Source organism: Gracilinanus agilis, chromosome 1 (genome assembly GCF_016433145.1).
Source record: "Gracilinanus agilis isolate LMUSP501 chromosome 1, AgileGrace, whole genome shotgun sequence".
In the NCBI taxonomy this organism is placed as follows: domain Eukaryota; kingdom Metazoa; phylum Chordata; class Mammalia; order Didelphimorphia; family Didelphidae; genus Gracilinanus; species Gracilinanus agilis.
This window is the reverse complement of record NC_058130.1, coordinates 47791194-47812774: the sequence shown is the minus strand read 5'-3', so window position 1 is coordinate 47812774 and position 21581 is coordinate 47791194. Positions and strand designations below refer to the sequence as shown.

At 38.4% G+C, this 21581-nt stretch overlaps 1 protein-coding gene across 1 annotated transcript in view; it reads right to left on the bottom strand.

The window, feature by feature from the left end:
• Window positions 1-21581, bottom strand: part of ITPR1 (inositol 1,4,5-trisphosphate receptor type 1) — a 405812-nt gene that overhangs the window by 92386 nt on the left and 291845 nt on the right. The window contains exons 41-43 of the mRNA XM_044675941.1: window positions 10864-11044; window positions 8082-8338; window positions 6-165 (exon numbers count right to left, since the gene is read on the bottom strand). Of these exons, the coding sequence (XP_044531876.1) occupies window positions 6-165; window positions 8082-8338; window positions 10864-11044 (598 nt within the window). The remainder of the gene's footprint in view (window positions 1-5; window positions 166-8081; window positions 8339-10863; window positions 11045-21581) is intronic.

Here is a 21581-nt window from a genome sequence, read left to right as displayed (position 1 = left end):
CAGACTTTCCAGCGTCTGGTTGATTAGTGCGACATTCTTCTCATTTATATACAGACCCAGAAGTCCAAGCCCTCCAGTTGTGCTCCCACAAATGCAATCCAGAAACTGCAACGTCTCGCACACCAAGTTGTAGTTGGTCTTATTATTTTGACAACGAAGGAAGTTCTGCCATTGGGCATTTTCAGTGGAGTAAAAGGGACAAAAGGGGGAGAAGAAAGATGGAAAAAGGGCATTAATAAAAACCATGATGGTGCCATTTTGTTAGGCTCCCTGAATATGGTGGTGTTCTGGTTTGGGCAATCAACCATTATGAACAGTGACTCATCGTGGTGCCACACGGGGGAATAAAAATGGGGCCTCCAACAAGTAGACTTGCTTCAGAATCAGACTGTTGGTGGGGGCTGTTATATAAGATGAATTGCTTTCAGAAGAGACACTGTTCTCTCCGGTGAGGGGGAGAATAGCTTCTCTGTGAGCACTCGCTTCACACTCCTACTGCCTCTCTCTGCATTATCTCATTTCCCTGCCCACTTCTTACCCCTTGCTTGGGCACGGGCATAGGCACACACTCACATTCAGCCTTCAATCCGATCCTCCAGGACCGTGCTGAGAGGGATGTGGATGGGACAACAAGATGAGGATGGAAGTTTAGCAACTAAAGGACCACTAACAGCCCACTCCCCTTGTAAGGAAGCAGCCCAGGCTAAGTGCTCCCACCCATAACCCTCACAGCCCAGCAATCAGATTCTTTGTTCTTCTGCTTAGAATATGTGAAGTTTGGGGCAAATCTCCTGAGCCATGAAACTAAAGGCAAAAACTATACAGGAGGAAATAGGGGGTCTACCGGCAGACTTAAACTCCTTCTTGGAATATTGTTTTAAAAACAAAATGGAAAGGCTTACAAAGGAAACCAATTACCCTGAAATGAAGATGGTTTGGAAATAAAGACAGTTTTTTTCCTTCCTGTCTCTTGAAGCCTACACATGGATCCTTTGGTGCGGGGGTCCTTGGATCCCACGTTAAGAAACCCTGCTCCATAATAAGATACCACTCATGGAGAGATCAGAGTAAATCAGCGAAGAAAGGAGAGAATTACTCTAACTACTTCCCCTGCCTTCTTGGGTAACTCATGGCATTTTTTATTTCCTCTCATTAAGCATATCTCCCCCCATTCCTCATGTCTTAGCTTTTAAACATGACTGATATATCAATCAGAAAAAAAAAATCTTAAATGCAAGTCACCTTTATGCCAGGCATTGTTACACAAAGAAAGAAATGAACCAATCCCTGTCCTCAAGATTATGTTTTATTATTAAATATTTTATTATATTTTGTTATTTTAATAAATACATATTTTTATATTATTTATTATAATTTATATATTCTATAATTTATTGTATATTATTTATTTGTAACATATATAATTTATCATAAATTATATATCTATTATAATTTATATAGTCTATAATTTATTGTATGTTATATATTATATAATCATTATATATTTATAATAATTTATATGTTATATGATATAATGTATATATCTTTTATTAGGGAAGAGAACACAAAGGCTAGAGAGCAGACCTGTGATCTCACTGGCACAGGAAAATCACAGATGAGGACATTCTCTCTACTGATGGAGAATGAGAGTTGTCCAAGGCACTTGAGAGCTGAAGGACCTGATAGGGTCCCACAGTCTGTATGGGTCAAAGGTAGGTCTGGAGCTCTGGTCCTCCTGGATTCATGGCCAACGTTCTCTTCACTTGGCCACCATGCCTGTCATAAAGTTCTATACAAAATATATATACATAATAAATACGGGGCAATTCTGGAGGGAAGGCATTAGAAGTTAGGCAGATTTCATGTCGCTTGAGCCAAATCTTGAAGAAGATGAAGGATTCTAAGAGATGGAGGAGAGGAAGAATTACATTTCAAGGAAGGGGGACAGTCAGAAGGAAGGCAGGGCCCAGACGATGGAGAACTGTGTGTAAAAGAAGGGAAGTGCTAGTTAACGAGGTTAGAGAGGCAGGCTGGAAGCAGACTGAGGAAAGCTTTGAATGTCAGAGAAGTTTCTATTTGCTCTGTGACTTCATTTCCTTGGGGAAACTGCTAATAGAGCATCATTCTAAACCAATGTATATTACTATCCATCTAGGACTTAATAAACAAATCCTAGGGAATTACTTAAAGTATCTAAAGGAAGTAACTTTTTTTACACTGATAAGTGTCAGAGGTAGGATCTGAATCTAGGTTTTCCTGATTATAAGCTCAATACTCTATGTACCATATTGGATTTTGATGCCTTTTATTGCTAACTACAAAACTGCTACTTTCTGGGCACATGGCTATCAATAAGACATTTGGAAGAATGAAAAATAAATAACATTCTCCAAGTCTGATTTCATAAGGGATAAAAGAATTCATTGTTATGAGTAATTATGAAAACGACGGAAGTTAAATTTGTCATTGCATTTCCCATGGAATGATTCTAAAGGTAACAGATTTGCTTCCATACTTCCAAAGCTCTGAGTATAACTTGTGCCAGCTAGGCTCCTTTTAAAAAAAACAACTTTATAATTTTGAGGAAATTGCTAATAAACAGCTCTCTATACCAGTGCACATCACTATCCATCTAGGGCTTAATAAGCAAATCCTAGGGAATTGATTAAAATATGTAAAGGAAGTAACTTTTTTTCCCCCACTTAAGTGTGTCATAATCAGACTCTGGAAGCTGAGAGTCTCACCTTGATTGACAGGTGAAGACAGTTGGACACATCGGAATCTTTATTTTTATAACAAGTGTCAGAAGTAAGATTTGAATCCAGGTTTTCCTGATTACAAGCCCAACACTCTATGTGCCATATTTTATCTTGGTGTCTTTTATTGCTAACTTCCATCTCAGAATCAATACTGTGGACTGGTTCCAAGGAAAACGAGTGGTAAGAGCTAAGCAATGGGGGTTAAGTGACTTGTCCAGGGTCACAGAGCTGGGAAATCTCTGAGGCCAGATTTGAACCCAGCACCTCTCATTTCTAGGCTTCCCAATCCACTGAGCCCCTTACCTATCCCCTATTGAGGTTCCTTTTAAACAGGTTTCTAGCACTTAACTGTTAAACCAACCACAACAATACAAATGCATATAAAAGAAACCAAAACTGGGTTTCTAAGACACTTGGAACCCTTTTCTAATCCGTAGGTGACTTGTATTGCTAACTGATTGCCTCAAGTAGCTACATTTTTTTCTTTTTGGGTAGAAAAAGAAAGATGCTACCTTTTATTAAATTTCAAATTGAAAGAAAATCACCATTGAATAGCCTTTGCTTCTAGACCAATTTCCCTGCACTGACACATTTTAAATGGTTTTCACAAATATTAATTTGGCATAAGGGACACTCATGGTGAGGAGGGAGATTCATGGTCCAAAACAAAGACTCCCCAAATTCATGGAATCTTAGAGCTGGAAGGATTCTAGAAAGTCACCTCACACATCTTGGAAGGACTATCTTTAAACCAATTTAGGAGGTGAGTTGGTTACCCTTTATTCAAAGACTCCAAGTCCTTTGGTAATTGGGGTGGAGGTGGAGGTGGGAGCGATTCTCTATGCCTCAGAGTTGAAATGTTTTCCCTAGTGTCTAACCTTCATCTCTCCTGCTAAAAGCGAGGCTCCCACTTCCCTCTGTCCACGATCAAAGCAGAGAAAAGCTGCTCCCACTAATGATTATTTAGCTTTTTTGTCTCTCTCCCTAGTGACACCCTTTGAGTACTTTTTCTTACAAGGTAAATGAAGATGTACAGAATGATGGGCTACAGAAACTACATACTTCTGGAAGACATGCCATGGGCATACATTCGCTAACTTCAATAAAAAATAATCCATCAAATATAATTACTAACCTAGGAGAAAGGGGAAACTGACTTCACAGATGAAGACTCAAGAGAAGGGAAAAAATACCATGTCAAGTAAAGTCCTTTTACAAGAAATTCTTGATTATATCAAGTCACGGATGACAAAACTATTAATAGATAGTTTGGCAAAGTTTGTTTTTTTATTTTGTCTTCTAGGCTTGATTCGTATTTAAGAAGAGCATTGATGATGAAGAGTACAGAAAAACAATGGAGGACTATCCTAATTAAAGTGAGATGGGAAAACCATTTTAAAGACATGACTGTTTTCCTGATCCAACCGATAACTTCCTAAAACATGGATATCCCAAAGTAGAATGGGCTGCCTCAGAAAGTATTGAGTCCCCCATTTCTTTCACTGGAAATCTTCAGGTAAAGGATAGATGGTTAATTGCCCATACAGATGGAGAGATTATTCTCCGAGGTCCCATTCAACTTGGAGATATTGTGACACTAATTCTATTTCCTAGATGAGATTAATCTCCCAGAATACTTCGGTCTAATAAACTCTCACCCAACAACCAACCTACTAGTCAGGAAATCCCAAGACAGATCAAAAGGTAGAAGAGTTTTGTTATCACCTGATACAACCTCGAATACAAAATTTAGGGGAAAAAAAACCTGGGTTGGGAAGGAGACTATAAGACACAATTTTTCAGAGTTACACATTGTATAGCTCTTCAAGGAATAACTTGTACACATCATTTTGACCCTTCAAAATCTTATGGAAGAAACAATCCTCATTCTTTATTTTATTTTATTCTATTTTAAACCCTTACCTTCCATATTCAAATTCTTACTCTGTATTGGTTCCAAAGCTGAAGAGCAGTAAGGACAAGGCAGTTGTGATTAAGTGACTTTCCCAGGATCTGGGAAGTGTTTGAGGTCACATTTGAACCCAGGACCTCCTGTCTCCAGACCTGGCTCTCAATCTACCAAGCCATCTAAGCTGCCTTCTAAGCTTCATTCTTTAAAACCTTGTAAAGCTTATGTGGAAATTTGTTATTAAAATAAAAAATCCAAATAAAAAAATTTTAAATAAAATAAAAACTTGAAAAGTGAGCTTTTTAGGGAAGTTGTCTTCACATCCATTCATATGAGAGCCCAGTGCCAATGTTTTAGTCAGTTTAGAGGCCCGTGTGGCACATCATCCTCTTCCCACTGCTTAGGCACATATAAGGATGAGGCCTTCATCCAGAAAAGGAGCTTTATGCCCCAAATTGCAAATAAAACTGTTGTTCAACATAACAAACTAGAATTGTCAATACCACCTTCCATAGGGGCTATCCTGGTCCCTCACTTATTAATGCCTTTCCTTCTAAGGCTGCCTGGATCCCAAATACACTTATTTAGATACCCATCTTTTCCATTAGAATGGAAGCTCCTAGGGGTCAGCAACTGCTTTTTCTCTTTTCTTTGTATCCCCAGGATATGACATAACTCCTGGCACATGGTAAGCACTTAATGCTTATTGACTGACTGCTTTGCTAGTGAATGAGTTCCAAGATTGATGACCATCCACTGAGGACATAGAAAAGGATTTTTACACTTAGTGGGGTCCTGCTCTGGACAATCTTGAATGTGCTTTGCAAGTCTAAGATCCATGGATTCTTTTCTGAGCTGCAGTGGAACTTTAGAAGATGAACATTTATCCCTGAGAGAAATTTAGGATGCAGGAGTTCTTCCTTAGTGCTCCCCCAAAGCAGTTTAGTGACAGAAGTACCCAAAGGATCCTACCAAAAGGAAAGGGAAGTTTGGCTATTAAGATGGACATAACAGCCAAGCTGGCCAAAAATGCTTTTTTCATTAGGATGGCAATTGGAGGTAGATTGGCGGGGATGAGAAGAAATACGGAATGAGAAAACTACAGGGCAAATCAATGAGAGGAATGTTAAGAAGGAGGAACCACAATTAAATATGCTACTGATTTTAGCCTTTCAAGCTTTCACAGAGAAAGGAAACCACAGGAACTGAAGAAAGGCCGCCGTCTTCAGCTGAAAATGGGCTTGTCACAAGTTCAGTATTATTGCTCTGGGGAACCTGAGGTCAGAGTACAATTGGGAGCCCTCAAACAAGACAGGCAGCTAAGTACCCATTTATTGCCAAGAACTAACCCAGTTCTAATTGGCCATTCTAATAATGAGCCCTTCTAATACATGAAGATGGAATCTAGTGATTTATCACAAAAAGAGTGCTCATTTTTTTTTTTTTCAGGAGAGGAGTAGAGGTGTATTTGCACAGGCTCCATGATCCTTCCTCTGGCCCGTTTCCTTCTTGACCAATGGCATTAGCATTGTCTTATAACCAACTGAACTAACCAGTCACAGAGAACACCTCTCCCAAAATTTAAACAATTCAATCTGTTTTGCACAAAAGCCAGCCCACATGGAGGCAATGACTATGCAACTGACTAGGAAAAAAGAACCAGTTGGTTTTTTTTGTGTTTTTTTTTTAAACTTAACTTTTTGAAAAGTAGCTTCAATTGCTATCAAAAGTCAAAGTTCCAAGTTGACCTTTTTAATTTACAAATCTGGTGTCAATTAATCAATTAACGAGTTATAATTTCTTGAATGTTTTCTCCTGGTTAGGGACTGTGCGAAGTGCTGGATTCTGTTTCCCAGCAACAGCAATATTCTGTTCATTTTGTGTCATTCATGTAGTAGCTCATTGTCTGGGCTCACAACTGAACAAGTTACAACCAGGGCCATTGCTTCTTTCCCCCCCCGTCACCCTCATGTTGTAATAAATCATGCACAAAGTCTCTTATGTGCCCAAAAGAAAGTGAAATACTACTGCAGATTAGCTGAAATAAAGTTGTGGGTCATGATAATAATAATAATAATATAACAATAATAATAACAATAGATAGGGCTATATAGCACTTTAAATTTTGCAAAGTGGCTCACTGATATTATCTCATAACAACCCTGTAAAGTAGGTGCTATTATGTTATATATTTGTATATTACATATTTATAAGTATACATTTTATACACATGTAAAAATTATAAGCATATAAATATATTTAGAAATGTGTATTTATACACATATACACTAAAATATTATATTAATAAAAATATTGGCAAATTTTATAAAGTAAGGGTCTAATTTACAGATGAAGAAACAAAAATCGATGAGTTGATAGATGTTAAATGGCTTGCCCTGGGTTACACAGCTAGTAAGTTACTGAAATAGCATTAGAACTCAGGTGTTCTGATTCCAAGTCCAGCATTCAGCCTGTCACACTACCGATGACATCCTACTGGAGGAAATCATTAACCCAAAGATTTAAAAAGGATCTGATAACAGCTTGCCATCTATGGATCACAGCAGGATTCTTAGCCAAGGTCAATGAGTTCATTTTAAAAAGTATTTTGATATCTGTATTTGAATATAAAATTGGTTTCCTTTGTAATTCTATGTATTTTATTTTATACACTTAAAAGCCATATTTTTGAGAAGAGGTCCCTAGGCTTCAAACTGTCAAAGAAGTCCATGACCCTCAAAAGGCAGAGAAACTGTAGACTTAGAACAGTTTCTTGTACACTGGCACCTTACATCTCTGGGTTAGCTCCCTGAGGAAATCCTCAGATTTATACTTATTTCCCTCCTTATAAAGAAGAGATGGTTTTCCCAAGGTGCTGTGAAGGAGTTCCATGGTTTAGTCTGCCTCTCTCTTAATAGTGTCTTCTTCCCTCTTCCTCCCTCCCTCCCTTCCTCCTTCCCTCCCTCCCTCTCTCTCTCCCTCCCTCTCTCTCTCTCTCTCTGTCTCTCTCTCTCTCTCTCTGTCTCTCTCTCTCTCTCTCTCTCTCTGTCTCTCTCTCTCTCTCTCTCACACACACACACACACACACACACACACACACACAAATACAAATACAATCCATTAGAAAGATATTCTATTCTAGTAACCATCCTGTGACAGTCTTCTTTGCCATGGGAATTAGAGGTGTATGCTTCCCATTATCACTTGCAGACAACAGGCAAAAATGGCCTTGGGGAAAATTTACATCCCTAACAAACTGGTTTGAAACCTTCACTTTGAAGAATTGCTTATGTCCCTGACTTCTTGGCTAACGTGATCCAAAGAGCAGAAGCAGAAGAGTTTTGGGGAAGAATAATTCAAGATCAGGTACATATGTGATGTTCAACTTTGTCAGCTACTTGCCGCCCTCCTACCTGAAGATCTCGGTTATGGTTTTCACAGAGGAGCTGTAAGAAGCGGAGAATGGGTTGCATGATTGTGATCACAGCACTCATCTCCAAGTCATCTTTGGGTTTATCTGGTGTGGCTGGGGTTCCACCTTCTCCAGATGGGAAATGGTCATCAGGATCCGCCTCTCTTCTGTAGGTGGTGAAAGCTTTCCTTGTGGCAGTGGAGGCCTCCAATAACTGGTCTCGGACCTCTTCTGTTATCTGGGTTGAGGGCTCTTTTGCTAGAATACATTTTAAATAACATATGGTATGATTTTAAGAGAAGTTGCTGGGTTCTAAATCCAGTAAACAATTTATTATTACATGCAAGAACCTAGACTAGATGCCAGGGAAGCAGAGATGAAACAAGAGTTTCTCCCCTTAAATTTATGATCCAGAAGGAGAGTTCAGACATACTAATAACCAAAATTCAAAATAGAATATAAGGACAAAGGACAGCACCAAAGTGGTCATCAAGATATGAACCCAGTGCTAGCAAATGATTCTTTGTAATCTTCTTCCAATTGGCTATCCAACTACCGCCCTTGCCCCCATCCATTGCCCTTGGACTGAGAGCTCTTAAAGCCACTGTTGCATTCAATGCAGCCACCTCTAAGGTCTGTTGCTAGTCCCTCAGCTTGGGCTTTATTATGTGGTGAGCACCTGGCTTTAGGCTCAACCACCCTATCTATATAATCCCTGCCAGTGAGATAACTCTTTCCTGTTAAACTCCTTCACTAACTTGTACAGGAAAATTGTTTTCACGTTACCTTTTTTTGTTTGTTTGTTTTACTGTTCCAGAATTTGATTTGGAGAATTATTTTAGAGTCATTTTGATGGGAATGAGGGAAAGCTTGACTTGAGGAGTGAGATACATCAACGAAGGACCTTGGAGGCTCCCTAGTCTGAGCCATTCATTTATAAATGAGGAAATAGGCTCAGAGAGGTCCAATGAACTGCTATGGGTCACACAGTTAGGAGAGGTCAGACCTCTCTAGTTCTGAATAAGTACAATAGTCCATATACTATATTTCTTAAGAAAGGTCACTTATAGCTTGAAAGATCAGGAGGTTAAAGGTCCTTTATCATCAAGGTCCTTTGAGGAAGACCTACATGAGATAGGTTTATGTTAGTGAAGGTTAGAGGGGAAATTCATTCTAGGGATAACAAATAAATGGACATAAAAGAGGGGAAAATGAAATTAGTCTTTGCCTAGAATGTAAACTATATGAAGGGGGAAAACTCACAGGTTGGCTAGTGGAGTAGTTTAGAAGTCAGATTATGGGGAGCCTTGAATGCCAGATCTCAAGGTCATTCAATCACAGAGGTGGAAAGGATCCAAGAGGCTATCCTTGCCCAAGTGATACCTACATAGTGTGGTAGCTAAACTATATATAAGGTATACCTAAACTAATCATAAATTTATAACTAATACTGTCTCTCCCTAACAAGAAGTCATCCAGTAATCCCTTTATGACCTTTTGGTCTCTTTCCCAAGATAATCATCCCCAGTTTCTTCAAATTCTTTTTGTAGGGCATCATCTCTTATCCTCCCACCACTATGGTAGCTATCCTAGGGACATGCTCCAATTTGTAATTGTTCTTCTTAAAATATAGTTCCCAGGATTAATATGCCTTTGAAAAGAAATGAAGAGTCCCTAGAGATTTTGAGGGGGAGAGTGTTGTGATTAGAGCAATACCTTCAGAAAAATAGTCTAATAATCACCAAAGTTTGTGTCCTATCTAGAGAATCATAGAGCTGGAGAAGGATTTCAAGAGAAAGGACTGATATTTCCTAATAACCTTAGTTTTGGACTGAACATAAATCATTCCTGTGTTTTACTGGAACTTAGCAATTTATAATGAAGTGTCAGAGTGGATTTCTTATATTTTTTCATCAAAGATGGGCAAGAAGCAAAAAAGACAAGAAGTTCTCCAAATCTCCTATTACTATCAGCCAGGTCCTAACTTAGGGTTCTTCAAAACTAAATTCTGAATAAGTATGATAGAAGCAAAGAGGGCTGTAAGGTATCTCAGTGGATTGAGAGCCAGGACTAGAAACAGGAGGTCCTTGGTTTAAATTTGACCTCAGACACTTCCCAGCTGTGTGACCCTGGGCAAGTCACTTAACTCTCACTGCCTAACCTTTACTGTTTTTCTGCCTTAGAGCTAATATACAATATTGATTCTAAGATGGAAGGTAAGAATTTTAAAAAATAAGAAGCAAAGGAGAGTGTTTCAGCAGCGTTGTGTTGGAGAAGCAACAGTGGATGAGGAATCCAGGCAGTTTTCCCTCTACTGATGATTAGTATGATTTGAGTTTGATTTTTTTTTTCATCTGGCAGATGAAGTTGTTGATCTAAATCTAAGATCCTTTCCAGCTCAAGTCAATTAAGCAAACATACTAAGTCTATGTTATGTACTCTTAAAGCACTATGCTAAGTACTGAGAATATAAAAATGAAAAACAAAATAGTGCCTTGATCGTCCATTTTAATATCCTGTTAATGGTTCTAATCTATTTGATTCAGGCAAGAGGGGGAAAGTTACCCCAAAATCAGGATTTAACTATGATTCCTTTATTAATTATTTGTAAAGAATAACTAATGGGCAATAGTAAACAAACTTGAATGACATCACTTCCATAACTTTCTTGTCTGATCTTGGAAGCAGAGAAAGCTCATAAAAAAAGAAACTCACTCCTATGGTACTTTATATGCAAACCAATAGAATCTATAGACATATATGCAAAGAACTTTGGACTTTACCTCTTTTACGTGATGGGGCATCTCTGTCTGGATCATCATCTTTCTTCTTATTCCCCAAGTCACTTGTGTTAACAGTGACTGTTGCCTTGATTTCTTGTTGGGCCACTTTCATTCGGTCATAGAAAACTTTAAAGAATTTTTCTGACTTTTTATCCTCTGTCAATCGGCAGAAAAAGGAGTGCTACCAGGGAAGAAAAGCACAGGCTCTTAGTGTAGGACTCTCAGTCAGACCAATTAATCTTCTCCCCTTCATCATCTGAACAATGAAAAATATAATCACAAATTAAGTGAGGAAGGGGGGGCAGTTGGGTAGCTCAGTGGATTGAGAGCCAGGCCTAGAGACTGGAGATCCTAGGTTCAAATCTGGTCTCAGACACGTCCCAGCTGTGTGTCCCTGGGCAAGTCACTTGACCCCCATTGCCCACCCTTACCACTCTTCGACCAAGGAGCCAATACAGAGAAGTTAAGGGTTTAAAAAAAAAATTAAGTGAGGAAGAACCTCTCAGAAATCTAGAAATGGTGCCAATATTGGCTCCTAAGTTGGAACATTAATTATATGTATGTGTGTGTGTATATATATATGTATATGAACATAAACACATACATACATACATGCACACATACATACACACACATACATATATATATATAGGGCTTAGGATTTCCTCCAACTTCTCTTTAAGGAAGTACCTTCTCAACTTTGTTTTTTATCGTACTTGCTTTTTTTAAATTTAGTTTTCAGTTCCAAATTCTCTTTTTTTATCTCCCCTATCTATTGTTAAAGCAAGAAAAACAAAACTCATTACAAATATCTACATAGTCAAGCAAAATATTACTATATTGGCCAAGTAAAAAAAAATCTGCTTCATATTGAACTTTAAATCCATCACTTCTTCATCTGGAGGTGGAGAGTAAGTTTCATCATGAATTCTCTGGAACTGTCAGCTCTGTTGTGTTGCTTTAGGGTTCCTAAGTCTCTCAAAACTATTGGTCTTTACTATATTGTTGTTATAGAAATTGTTCTCCTGGCTCTGTTCATTTCACTTCGCACCAATTTATAAAAATCCTTCCGTGTTTCTCTGTAATTATCCCTTCATCACTTCTTATAGCATAGCAGCATCCTCTCCCATACATACCTCAAAACTTAATCATTTATTTCCCAATAGATGGACACCCCCTCCATTTCCAGTTTTTTTGCCATCAGAAAAAGTTGCTATAAATATTTTTGTACACAGAAGTCCTTCCCTCTTTCTTGAATCTCTTTAGGCATATAAACTTAATAGTGGGTATTGCTAGGTCAAAAGGTTACACAGTTTAGTAACTTTGGGGACATCTATCACATTTGTAGGTGTTTATGCATTCCTATGGAATGCCCTTTCTGGGGCTGTCATTTCTCTGTTACACATATTTTAGCAGATATATATGTAGGTCTTTAAGGGCAGGCCCAGTGAATCTTTTGGCTTCATATTCCCAAGCTTAGCTCAGCGCTTAAAGTATAATGAACACTTAATAAATACTTGGTGATTTGGAAAAAAATACAAATGTATGCATACTCACATATATGTGTGTTTGTCTATGTGTTCGTGTGTGTGTATGTGTATAGGGAGAGCTAGAAAGGAGAGAAGTATAAGCCAACTAATAAATAAAAGCATAAGCTTGGTATTTCATCCTAATAACTATAGCAAATTTTTATAAAGCAAACCACAAATGGAAGAGTTTTGGGGGAAAGCTTGAGGTGTGCAATGGATAAGACTGTCCCTACTTCCTGGAAGCTTATAATATAGTATACAAATAACTACAACAAAAGAAAGTAGATCATAATGATCATAATGATGATGATGATGGGGATAATGATAGCAAACAATAGTAGAGAGTTTTAAAGTTTGTCAAGTGCTTTATACATGTTATCTGATGTGTTCCTCAAAATAAACCTGTGAGGTAGGTTCTATTATCCCTGTTTTACAGATGAAGAACCTGAGGCTGAAGGTATTGTATTGTCTTACCCAATGTCACATGGATAATAAAAAAATAAGGCAGGATTTGAACTTGAGTTTCTTTAAATCAAAGCCTAGCTCTTTATCCACTATGTTACCTAAATATCTCAGATTAATAAACACCACGGACATGGCAGACATCATATAATTTAAGTGTTAGAAAAGTTCTAAGGATAGCCAGCTTACATCTTGGAGGCTGGGGTGATGAGAGAAATTTCTACAGAAGAGATGACAGGAGAGCTGGGTTTGAGGTTAGGGTGCAAAATTTAAATGGCAGCAAAGTCTTGTTTCTACCAACAGGTAAATCCTACCCATCATTGCTCCAACTGCCATTGTTTAATTTCTCCAAAATAATATATTTTAACTTCACAACACTATGAAACCCAGAAGCTGTTTGGAAACTTACTTAAAAATCAACTTGGCTGCTAAATCATGGTGGAATGAAAGTTCCCTTTAACAATATGTCACCTAACATCATGCTTCTGCAGAACCAAAGAATTGTGTTAGGTGGAGTTTACTTGTATTTGTTTCTGAGTATACTGCAAAGGAAAAATCTGTTGTATAATCAGTGGGGGAAAATGCTTACATTCATTTGTATTTGCTTTGGACTCTTTTGTAAATATGTTTTGTTCTAGATTTTTACATTGAAACACATGTGATAATCACACCTAGAGTAATGAAAAAACCTGATAAATGGATCTACATCTCTTCATCTGGATTCTCAATTTCAACAATTTCACACATTTCTTATCTGGAAGGATACAAAAAAGGGAAGCTAAAGTTCTTATTGTGGGCCTAGAAATGGCCCAAGGTTTGGGCAACTTGTGTGTTATAAACATTATTAAACTAAGAGAATTGACTTATCATCTCAGTTTAGTCACTAACTGTGTGACCTTTGGTAAGTTATATCATTTCTCTGAATCACAGTCTTCCCATGTATAAGATCTTTAAAGAGTAGACCTAGATCAGTGGTCCTTAACTTGGGGTCCACAAAGCCCACTGGCCTGTGACCTTGGATGGGGAAAAAATACAAAATACATGAAAAATATATTCTTGTTTAATTTGTAATCCTATGTATTTTATTTTATGTATTTGAAAACATTATTCTGGGAAGGAGTCCTTAGGCTTCACCAGATTGCCACCACAAAAAAGGTTAAAGGATCCCTAATCTAGATTATAGTAGTATCATAGGTTTTAAGGCTGAACGATACCTCAGAGATTTAGTCAGATCCCCTTCATCTTACAGCGATGAAACCGAGATCCAGAGAAATGGAATTTCTTTTCCAAGGCCATGGGAGGAGGTGAGCTTCAGAGGAAAGCACATCTGCCCTATCTCAGAGAATCTGGGCTCAATTTCTGCCTCTGACTCCTACTACTGTGTGAACTTGGGCAAATCAGTCAGCCTCCATGGACCTTCATTCTGTTTCTCATCTGTAAAACCAATGGGATTGGCCTAGATGGCTTTCGATGTTTCTTCCAACCCTAGATTTGTGATCTTATGAGCTAGGTCAGTTCTGATTCTAGGGCCTAATGACTTTCTCGAAAGGTCCTCCTTTTGGCTCCTAAATTCCTTCAACCAATAAACATCTATTAAAGGCTTACTATGTGCCAGGCACTGTGAAATGTCCTAAGGATACAAAGAAATCTTTCTGTTTATTAATTTAGTCATTCATTCATTCATTCATTTATTCATTCATTCATTCATCCATTTATTTATTTATCTATCTATCTACCCATCTATCTATTCATTCATTCATTTATTTATTTACTCATTTCTTTATTTATTTTTTGTTTAACAAAGAAATTGAAAAGGCAGTTCCTACCCTCAAGTAGCTCACAATCTAATAGGATAGACGGCAAGCTAACAACTATGTAGAACAAGTTACATCCACAATAAATTGGAAATAACAAACTGAGGAGGCACTGGAATTAAGAGGGATCAGAAAAGGCTTCCTGGAAAAGGTTGCATTTCAGCTGGGACTTGAAGGAAGCCAAGATTCTGTTGATAGCACCATTATCCTTCCTTTTACTAACTACAACTCTGGGCTTTCATGATGGATGATCACCATCACCATGTTATATGTAGTCAATAAACCATGTCATGTTATAGAGGCTGAAAGGGGGACTTGCCCAGAGTTATACAGCCAGTAAATATTGGAGGCTAGTTTGGAACTCAGGTCTTCTTGACTCCAATCCCAGCACTCCATCCTTGTCTCCTCCTTGTTACTGTCCAATTGTTCATTGTGTCTAACTCTTTGGAATTCCATATTGTCCAGAGGGTTTTTTTGGAAAAGATACTGGCATTGCTTGCCATTTCTTTCTCTGGTGAATTAAGGCAAAGAGATGTTAAGTAACTTGTTCGAGGCCACATTGCTAGTAAGTATTTGAGGCTGGATTTTCTTACCTGTGTGTCATTGTACCCTAATTCCCTAGCAGCAAAAAATAAACTGAAAAACCTGCTAACCAAGAGTGTGATCCTGTTTGCCCAATGACAGAATTGATTTATTTCCTTTCCCAACTTTCCTGGCAAATGCCACCTGTGATACAAACTGGCTGTTTAGCTAGCAAAGAGCCAATCAATGACCTCTATGAGTTTCACCTGACAATGTGTTGTAGAAGCAATCATTAAAGACTCTACCTTTTGGAATTCCTCTTTTTCATTAGAGAACAGCTGAGGTAACACCTTCTCTCCAAGGCCTTTGCTGATCTCCCTCCTACACAGTAACTATTTTTTATTTCTTGAAATACTTTGTATGACTTTTTCATGCTTTGAATTTATTTGTCCATGTACACATTATATCCCCAGTGGAATGTAAACTCCTGGAGGGCAGAGACTATTTCAATTTTGTTAGGGTCAAATACACAGCTTTTAGTAAATTCTTGTTCATTTGAATTGAACAGCATTGGGTGGATAGGGCCAGCAAAATCCTCCTCAGTTTACACAGTGCTTTTCTATCCATGATCTCATTTGAATCTCACAATAACCCAACATAGTTGTGTAGGTGGAGATGATATTTCCTTCTTTCTTCTTCTAGCTTTATTTTTTTTCACCTTTATCTTTTGTCTTAGAATTAATACTAAGTACTGGTTCCAAGGCAGCAGAGCAATAAGGGCTAGACAACTGGGGTTAAGTGACTTGCCCAGGGTCACACAGCTAGAGAGTGTCTGAGACCCAATTTGGATACAGGATCTCCTTTCTCCAGGCCTGGTTCTCTATTATCTGAGCTACCTAGTTGCCCTTTCATCTATTGATTTCTTTCCCTTCTGCCCTTTCTTAAAACAAACAAAACACTTAAAAAAACTTACTTGGGCTTTTCTACTTGAAGTCTTAAAAAAAATCTAAAAAAACAACAACAAAACTCTTCTCTGGACTTTGCCAACACCATTCATTACAACATCTTGTCTCCAAACTTCTAGAAAAGTTATTTATCCTGTTTTTTGCCTTTACTTCCTCTTTAATCCCTATTCTCTTATGTTACGACTTCTGGCCTCACACGTGTAGAGATAGATGAGATACAAATAAAATAAATACAAGAGGATTTAGAAGGGAGGGCACTAGCACTGTGGGAATTAGAGGTGAGAAGGGATCAAATTTTAGCCACAGGGAATAGCTAGGACAAAGGCAAGGAGGTGGGAAATGGGATACTACATGTGAGAGACAGCAAGCTTAACAGTGTGGCTGGACTGTATAGCATGCAGAGGGTAAGAGTAATGTGAGAGAGTACTGAAAAGGTGGGAAGGGACCAAGTTATAACTCACTTGAAATGCCAAACAGAGAACTTTACAATTGATCTTAGAGGTAAATGCTGAAAATTAACGAACCATTTCAATTCTGACAAGCAAGTACATTCTTATCTAAAGCAAGATAGAAAATATGCAGCTCAGAAGAAGGCAGGGAAAATCCAAAAGAAAAGAGATTCCTGACGATTTGTTAATAGCAGCAAGTCCCACTCAGAATCTTCACTATCACTGAAGGATTTGTGGTCCTAAATGTTTCAAAATCTAATCAGATCTCTCTCTCTCTCTCTCTCTCTCTCTCTCTCTCTCTCTCTCTCTCTCAGAATATATTCAAACATTTTCATAGGGGAATGGAGATGGAGAGACAGACAGAAACCCTGCATAATGCCATTAGCTGAATTCTTCTAACCTTATTCTTGGGTTAAAAAAAAGTCTTTTTCCTAAATACACAATGAAGGAGACCTGGCTCGACAGCAGTATGTTTAAAAAGATTTGGGGAGTTTAATAAGCGTGAGCATTTATATATAGTGCTTTAATGTTTGCAAAGTGCTTTACTTTTATAACATTTTGTAGCTTAAAAGACTACAAGCCCCAACATAAGTCAAAGTATAATATAATTGCCAAGAAAGCTAGTGTGCTCTTATGTTAAATATATTTCCAGAAACAACAGAATGATAGGGTCACTGTGTTTTGCCTTAGTCAGACCATAACTGGACTACTATGTTCAGTTCTGGGACAACATTTTATAAAGGGCACTGATAATCTTGAGCATCATCCTGGATGTCCTTTATTGGACAGTATCCAGTGATGGGCAAGCAGGAGGATGAAAGGAAATATTGGAAGAAGAGATGATTTGGAGTCAAATGATAACTGTCTTCAACTATCAAGAATCAGGATAGTTGTAGTGAGAGGAAGGTCTACTTGGTTCCAGAGGGTGGGGCATGTAGCAATGTGTGGAAGTTGTGAAGAGAAAATTGAGGAAAAGCTTTCCAACAATGAGAAAGGTCCCAAAGTGGAATGTGCCCCAGGAACATGCCTCGGGAGTGGCGAGTTTCTCTTCTCCGTCAGACAGACACTAGAAGACTATCTCGTGTTTTCTCTTATTTCAAATCTTTTCCAGAATTGAGCTAGACTAAATGACTCTTCCAACTTTGTAATTCTCAAATCTCGGGATAACCCATTTCAAATCAGAAGTCAAGATAGAATCAAAACAAATCTAATGCAATCTGGGGATAAAAATGCAAAGAGCCAAAGTTGGAAATTTCATTGCCCAGCTACCTACAGAGCTCTCTCCAGAAAAACAAAGATGTGTGTGTGGAATAGAAAATAAATCCATACTCTCTTAATTACAGTGAACTAATCTACTGCAACGATCGAACAATATAAGCCTCATTGGAGACAGAGCACTTGAAGAGACTGGTAACTCAACATGAAGACCCAATCAGAAAGTAGTTGTTTCATACATTTAACCTGAACGATCCACAAGATCTTTTTCCCTTTTTTCCCTTTCATTTTGGACAGAGGAATTTTAAAAAGCATACTGGGACCAGTCATTGAAGAAAATCAAATCACTTAAAAAAAAGGAGCGCCATCTGTCATCCATAAACACATATGAGGCATGCAAGTACCATTTGGAAAATCACTACCATTAAGCCATTGTATGGAAGCTCCAGGGACTAGATTACTAAAAAGATTTTTAAAATGACAAGGTCAGATCCTAAGTAGACCACCTACAAAATTAGAGAAAAGCAAGGACTAAGGAACTCTAATATCCTTCATCACTTAAAGGTAGGCATTTTCAAAGTGATGTAGACATCTTAGGATACACAGGACAGGAAAAACTGTTCATCTTCAGCGTACTAAGTATTATCTAGTTTCAGAAAGTCAATGTGGCAGAAAGGAGCCAAATGTCACTCAAGTAAACTCCAAACCACAGGCCACAATTTTTTTTTCTAGATCCTTGGGTAGAAAGGTCAGAAAAGGAAATGGAAGACAAAATCAACTTCTATAATTCAAGTATTTTGCCATTTCACCCCCACCTTTCAGATACTCTACTATGTCGGAGCAGTTCTTGTGAGTTATGTCATATTGTAGGGGACAGGGAGCTGCCTTTTGTTTAAAGTTCTTCTAAGATGAGAATCCTCCAGAAAGGAGAGGATTCTGGGTCTCAGCCAGTCAGGAGAAGCACTAAATTTCCTAAAGAACAATTCCTTGCTATCAAGTTCACGCAGCTCATTTTTTGGCTTCCTGATTCTCTTATAAAAGGAAGATGGGAAGATGTTGGGGAAAATAGATCAGAGACCTTGATTAAGGCCAGTGAGTAGGTTTGCACGATGGGAGAGTCAAGGTTCAAGGCACACTCATCTGACACAGAAGTTGGCTCTAGAGCCGACTCAATGACTCAGTTCATTTCAACATAATCGCCTCTTAAGCTCAATAGCTCTGAGTCTTTGGGGAGGGGGTCAGAGCACACATTTTTGATGAGCTGGCAAGTTTCTCTCAATCCTCTGAAAAAAACGGTTGGCTTTGAAAAGAGGTGGGCTGTCCAGGTATCATCTAGTTGGTGTGAGGAGGGCTAAGACCACCAAAAGTCTTGCTTGGAGCCCATTATAGCTTTAGGAAAGAATTTTTGAAACAAAATATTTCTGAGAATTCCAGAGGGAAGAGAGGGAAGAAAATATAGCATAGTAGAGCAACGGATAGAGTGTTACCTTTCATATCATGTTTGGTTCTTTCCTTTGCTACTTACTAACTGTATGAACATGGGCTAAGTCTCAGGCTACTTAACACTCAGCTATTTGGTCCCTCCAACTGAAGATATCTAACAAGAATGGCCAAAGAACAAATATACACATTCCAGAAGGATATCCAAGGGCCATTGCTTTTTTCCTCTTGATCTTCTTCAAGATCCACCCTGTCTTTCAGGCTCCTACTCCCTAGAACAGGCTTGGCATGTTCTTGTGATGCCAAGGCACAAGACAGGGTTACTTAGCAGTGCGAAGAGACCAATTTGGATTCTATCATCCCACTGAAAAAAGTATCAAGTTCTCTCTGAGCCTAGAGGGAAGATGCTTATTTGTACAATAGGAAAGACTCAATAATTTGTATTTAGCAGTTTCGTAAGTACTTTTTTGTTTAATTTTGGTCATGGTCAATTTTAGAATGGGGAAATAGAATCAGTGATATCAAGGAAGCAGAGCTCCAGTTGGCTCAGCAATTGAGTGACAATGGCAGGAGCAAAACCCACTGACCCTTTGTCCAAGGCTCTTCAGAGGTGCCAGGTAAATAGGAAAAAGAGGCATGGGGCAGTTAGGTGACACAATGGATAGAGAACCAGGTCTGGAGTTGGGAGGATCTAGTTTAAATCTGGCCTCAGACATTTCCTATCTGTGTGATCCTCAGCAAGTTACTTAGCCACATTTGCCTCGATCTTGCCGATTTATCTTGGAGTTGTTACTGAAGACAGTAAGGGTTTAAAAAAAGAAGAAGAAAGAGAGGCCACTAAACTGTACACAGAGATCAATGTGGGCCACATATTGATGTAAAAGGCCATATATTAATATCACTAATTTAATTAGATACTTATTTCTTTTGTTAAATATTTCCCAATTACATTTTATTTTTCTGGTTCAGGCTACACTGTGGGATGTTATTTCTCATACATGTCTGACACTTTTGCACTAATTGAATGATGGGTTGGGGTTTTTTTTTTGTACAGGAGGGAAGAGTTAAACATTTTAAATTTTATTTTTTCAGTTATCAAGCTTTGTTTTTTCTTCTCCTTTTCATTCCCTACTCCCACTAGGAACTGAACAGAAAAAAGAAAAAGAAAATCCTTGTAAGAAATATCCATAGGGGATGAAGACACTAAATGATAACTCTAGCCCAACTATCAATAACATGGAGTTAGGGCTTAATCAATGATACATGTAAAACCCAGTGGAATTGTGCATCGGCTAAGGAGGGTTAGGGGGGCTTGGAGGAGAGGGAAAGAACATGAAACACATAAATATGGGAAAATATTCAAAATAAAAATAAAAGAAATATCCATAGGCAATCAAAACAAATTCCCAAATTGTCCAATCCTAAAAGCATATCTCATTCTCCATGAGTCTATTATATCTCTTTTGGGATAATTTTTTTTAATTTAACAACTGATGGAAACACTCATTTTCATTTAGAGGTCAGTGAGAATAAAGGTATCTTTTTCGCTCCCATCCAAGTTCACGGACTAAAGACCTCAGGTTAGGAACTCCTGTAGCATAGGGTGGCTCTAACAGTTAAAGAAAGGTTTCATGAGACCCATGAACTAGAGAAAACAGTTTAAAAGACCCACATTAGGTGTAATGAGGCTGAGTGAACAACAGAAGCCAAATTTGGGTGGAGTCTAAAGAATAAGGTGGGGAAAGAGGAGGAAATGAAAGACTGGTTTCAAGGGCAGAGAGAGGAATAATCCCAGAAAGCAATGAGATCAGGTTTGAACTTGATGTGGGTTTAAGGAAGGAAGCGAATGTGGTCACATGCAGGGTGAGAAAACTCCTTTTGGCAGTGACCATCCTGAGCCAGCTGTGGCAGCTGCTAGCAATATATGGGCCCACTCAAGAAGAGGGGGCAGCGTGAGTCTGAGGCCATCAGAGAGCAAGGACATAAATCGCCGAGTGCCTGGGCTGTGAGAGATTTTGGCCATGGCCACAATTATACACACCTTATAAAGGAGGAAACTGAGGCCCCTTCATGGAGCGGAAATGACTTGCCTAAGGTCACTTGGCAGATTAAGGTGATGAACTAGGATAAGAACTCCTGACTGAATTCAGTGCTATTTTCTCCACACAACTCTACCTTAAGACATCAGACAGAAAGCAAAATGGTTCCCTTAACTTAGCAACAGCTAAAAATAAAAACAAAAACAATAAATCCCAGTCCTCCAACATAGAAGGGTCTCTTCTTTTCACCCCTAGGCCCCTGGTGGGCCATGACAGAGTATCG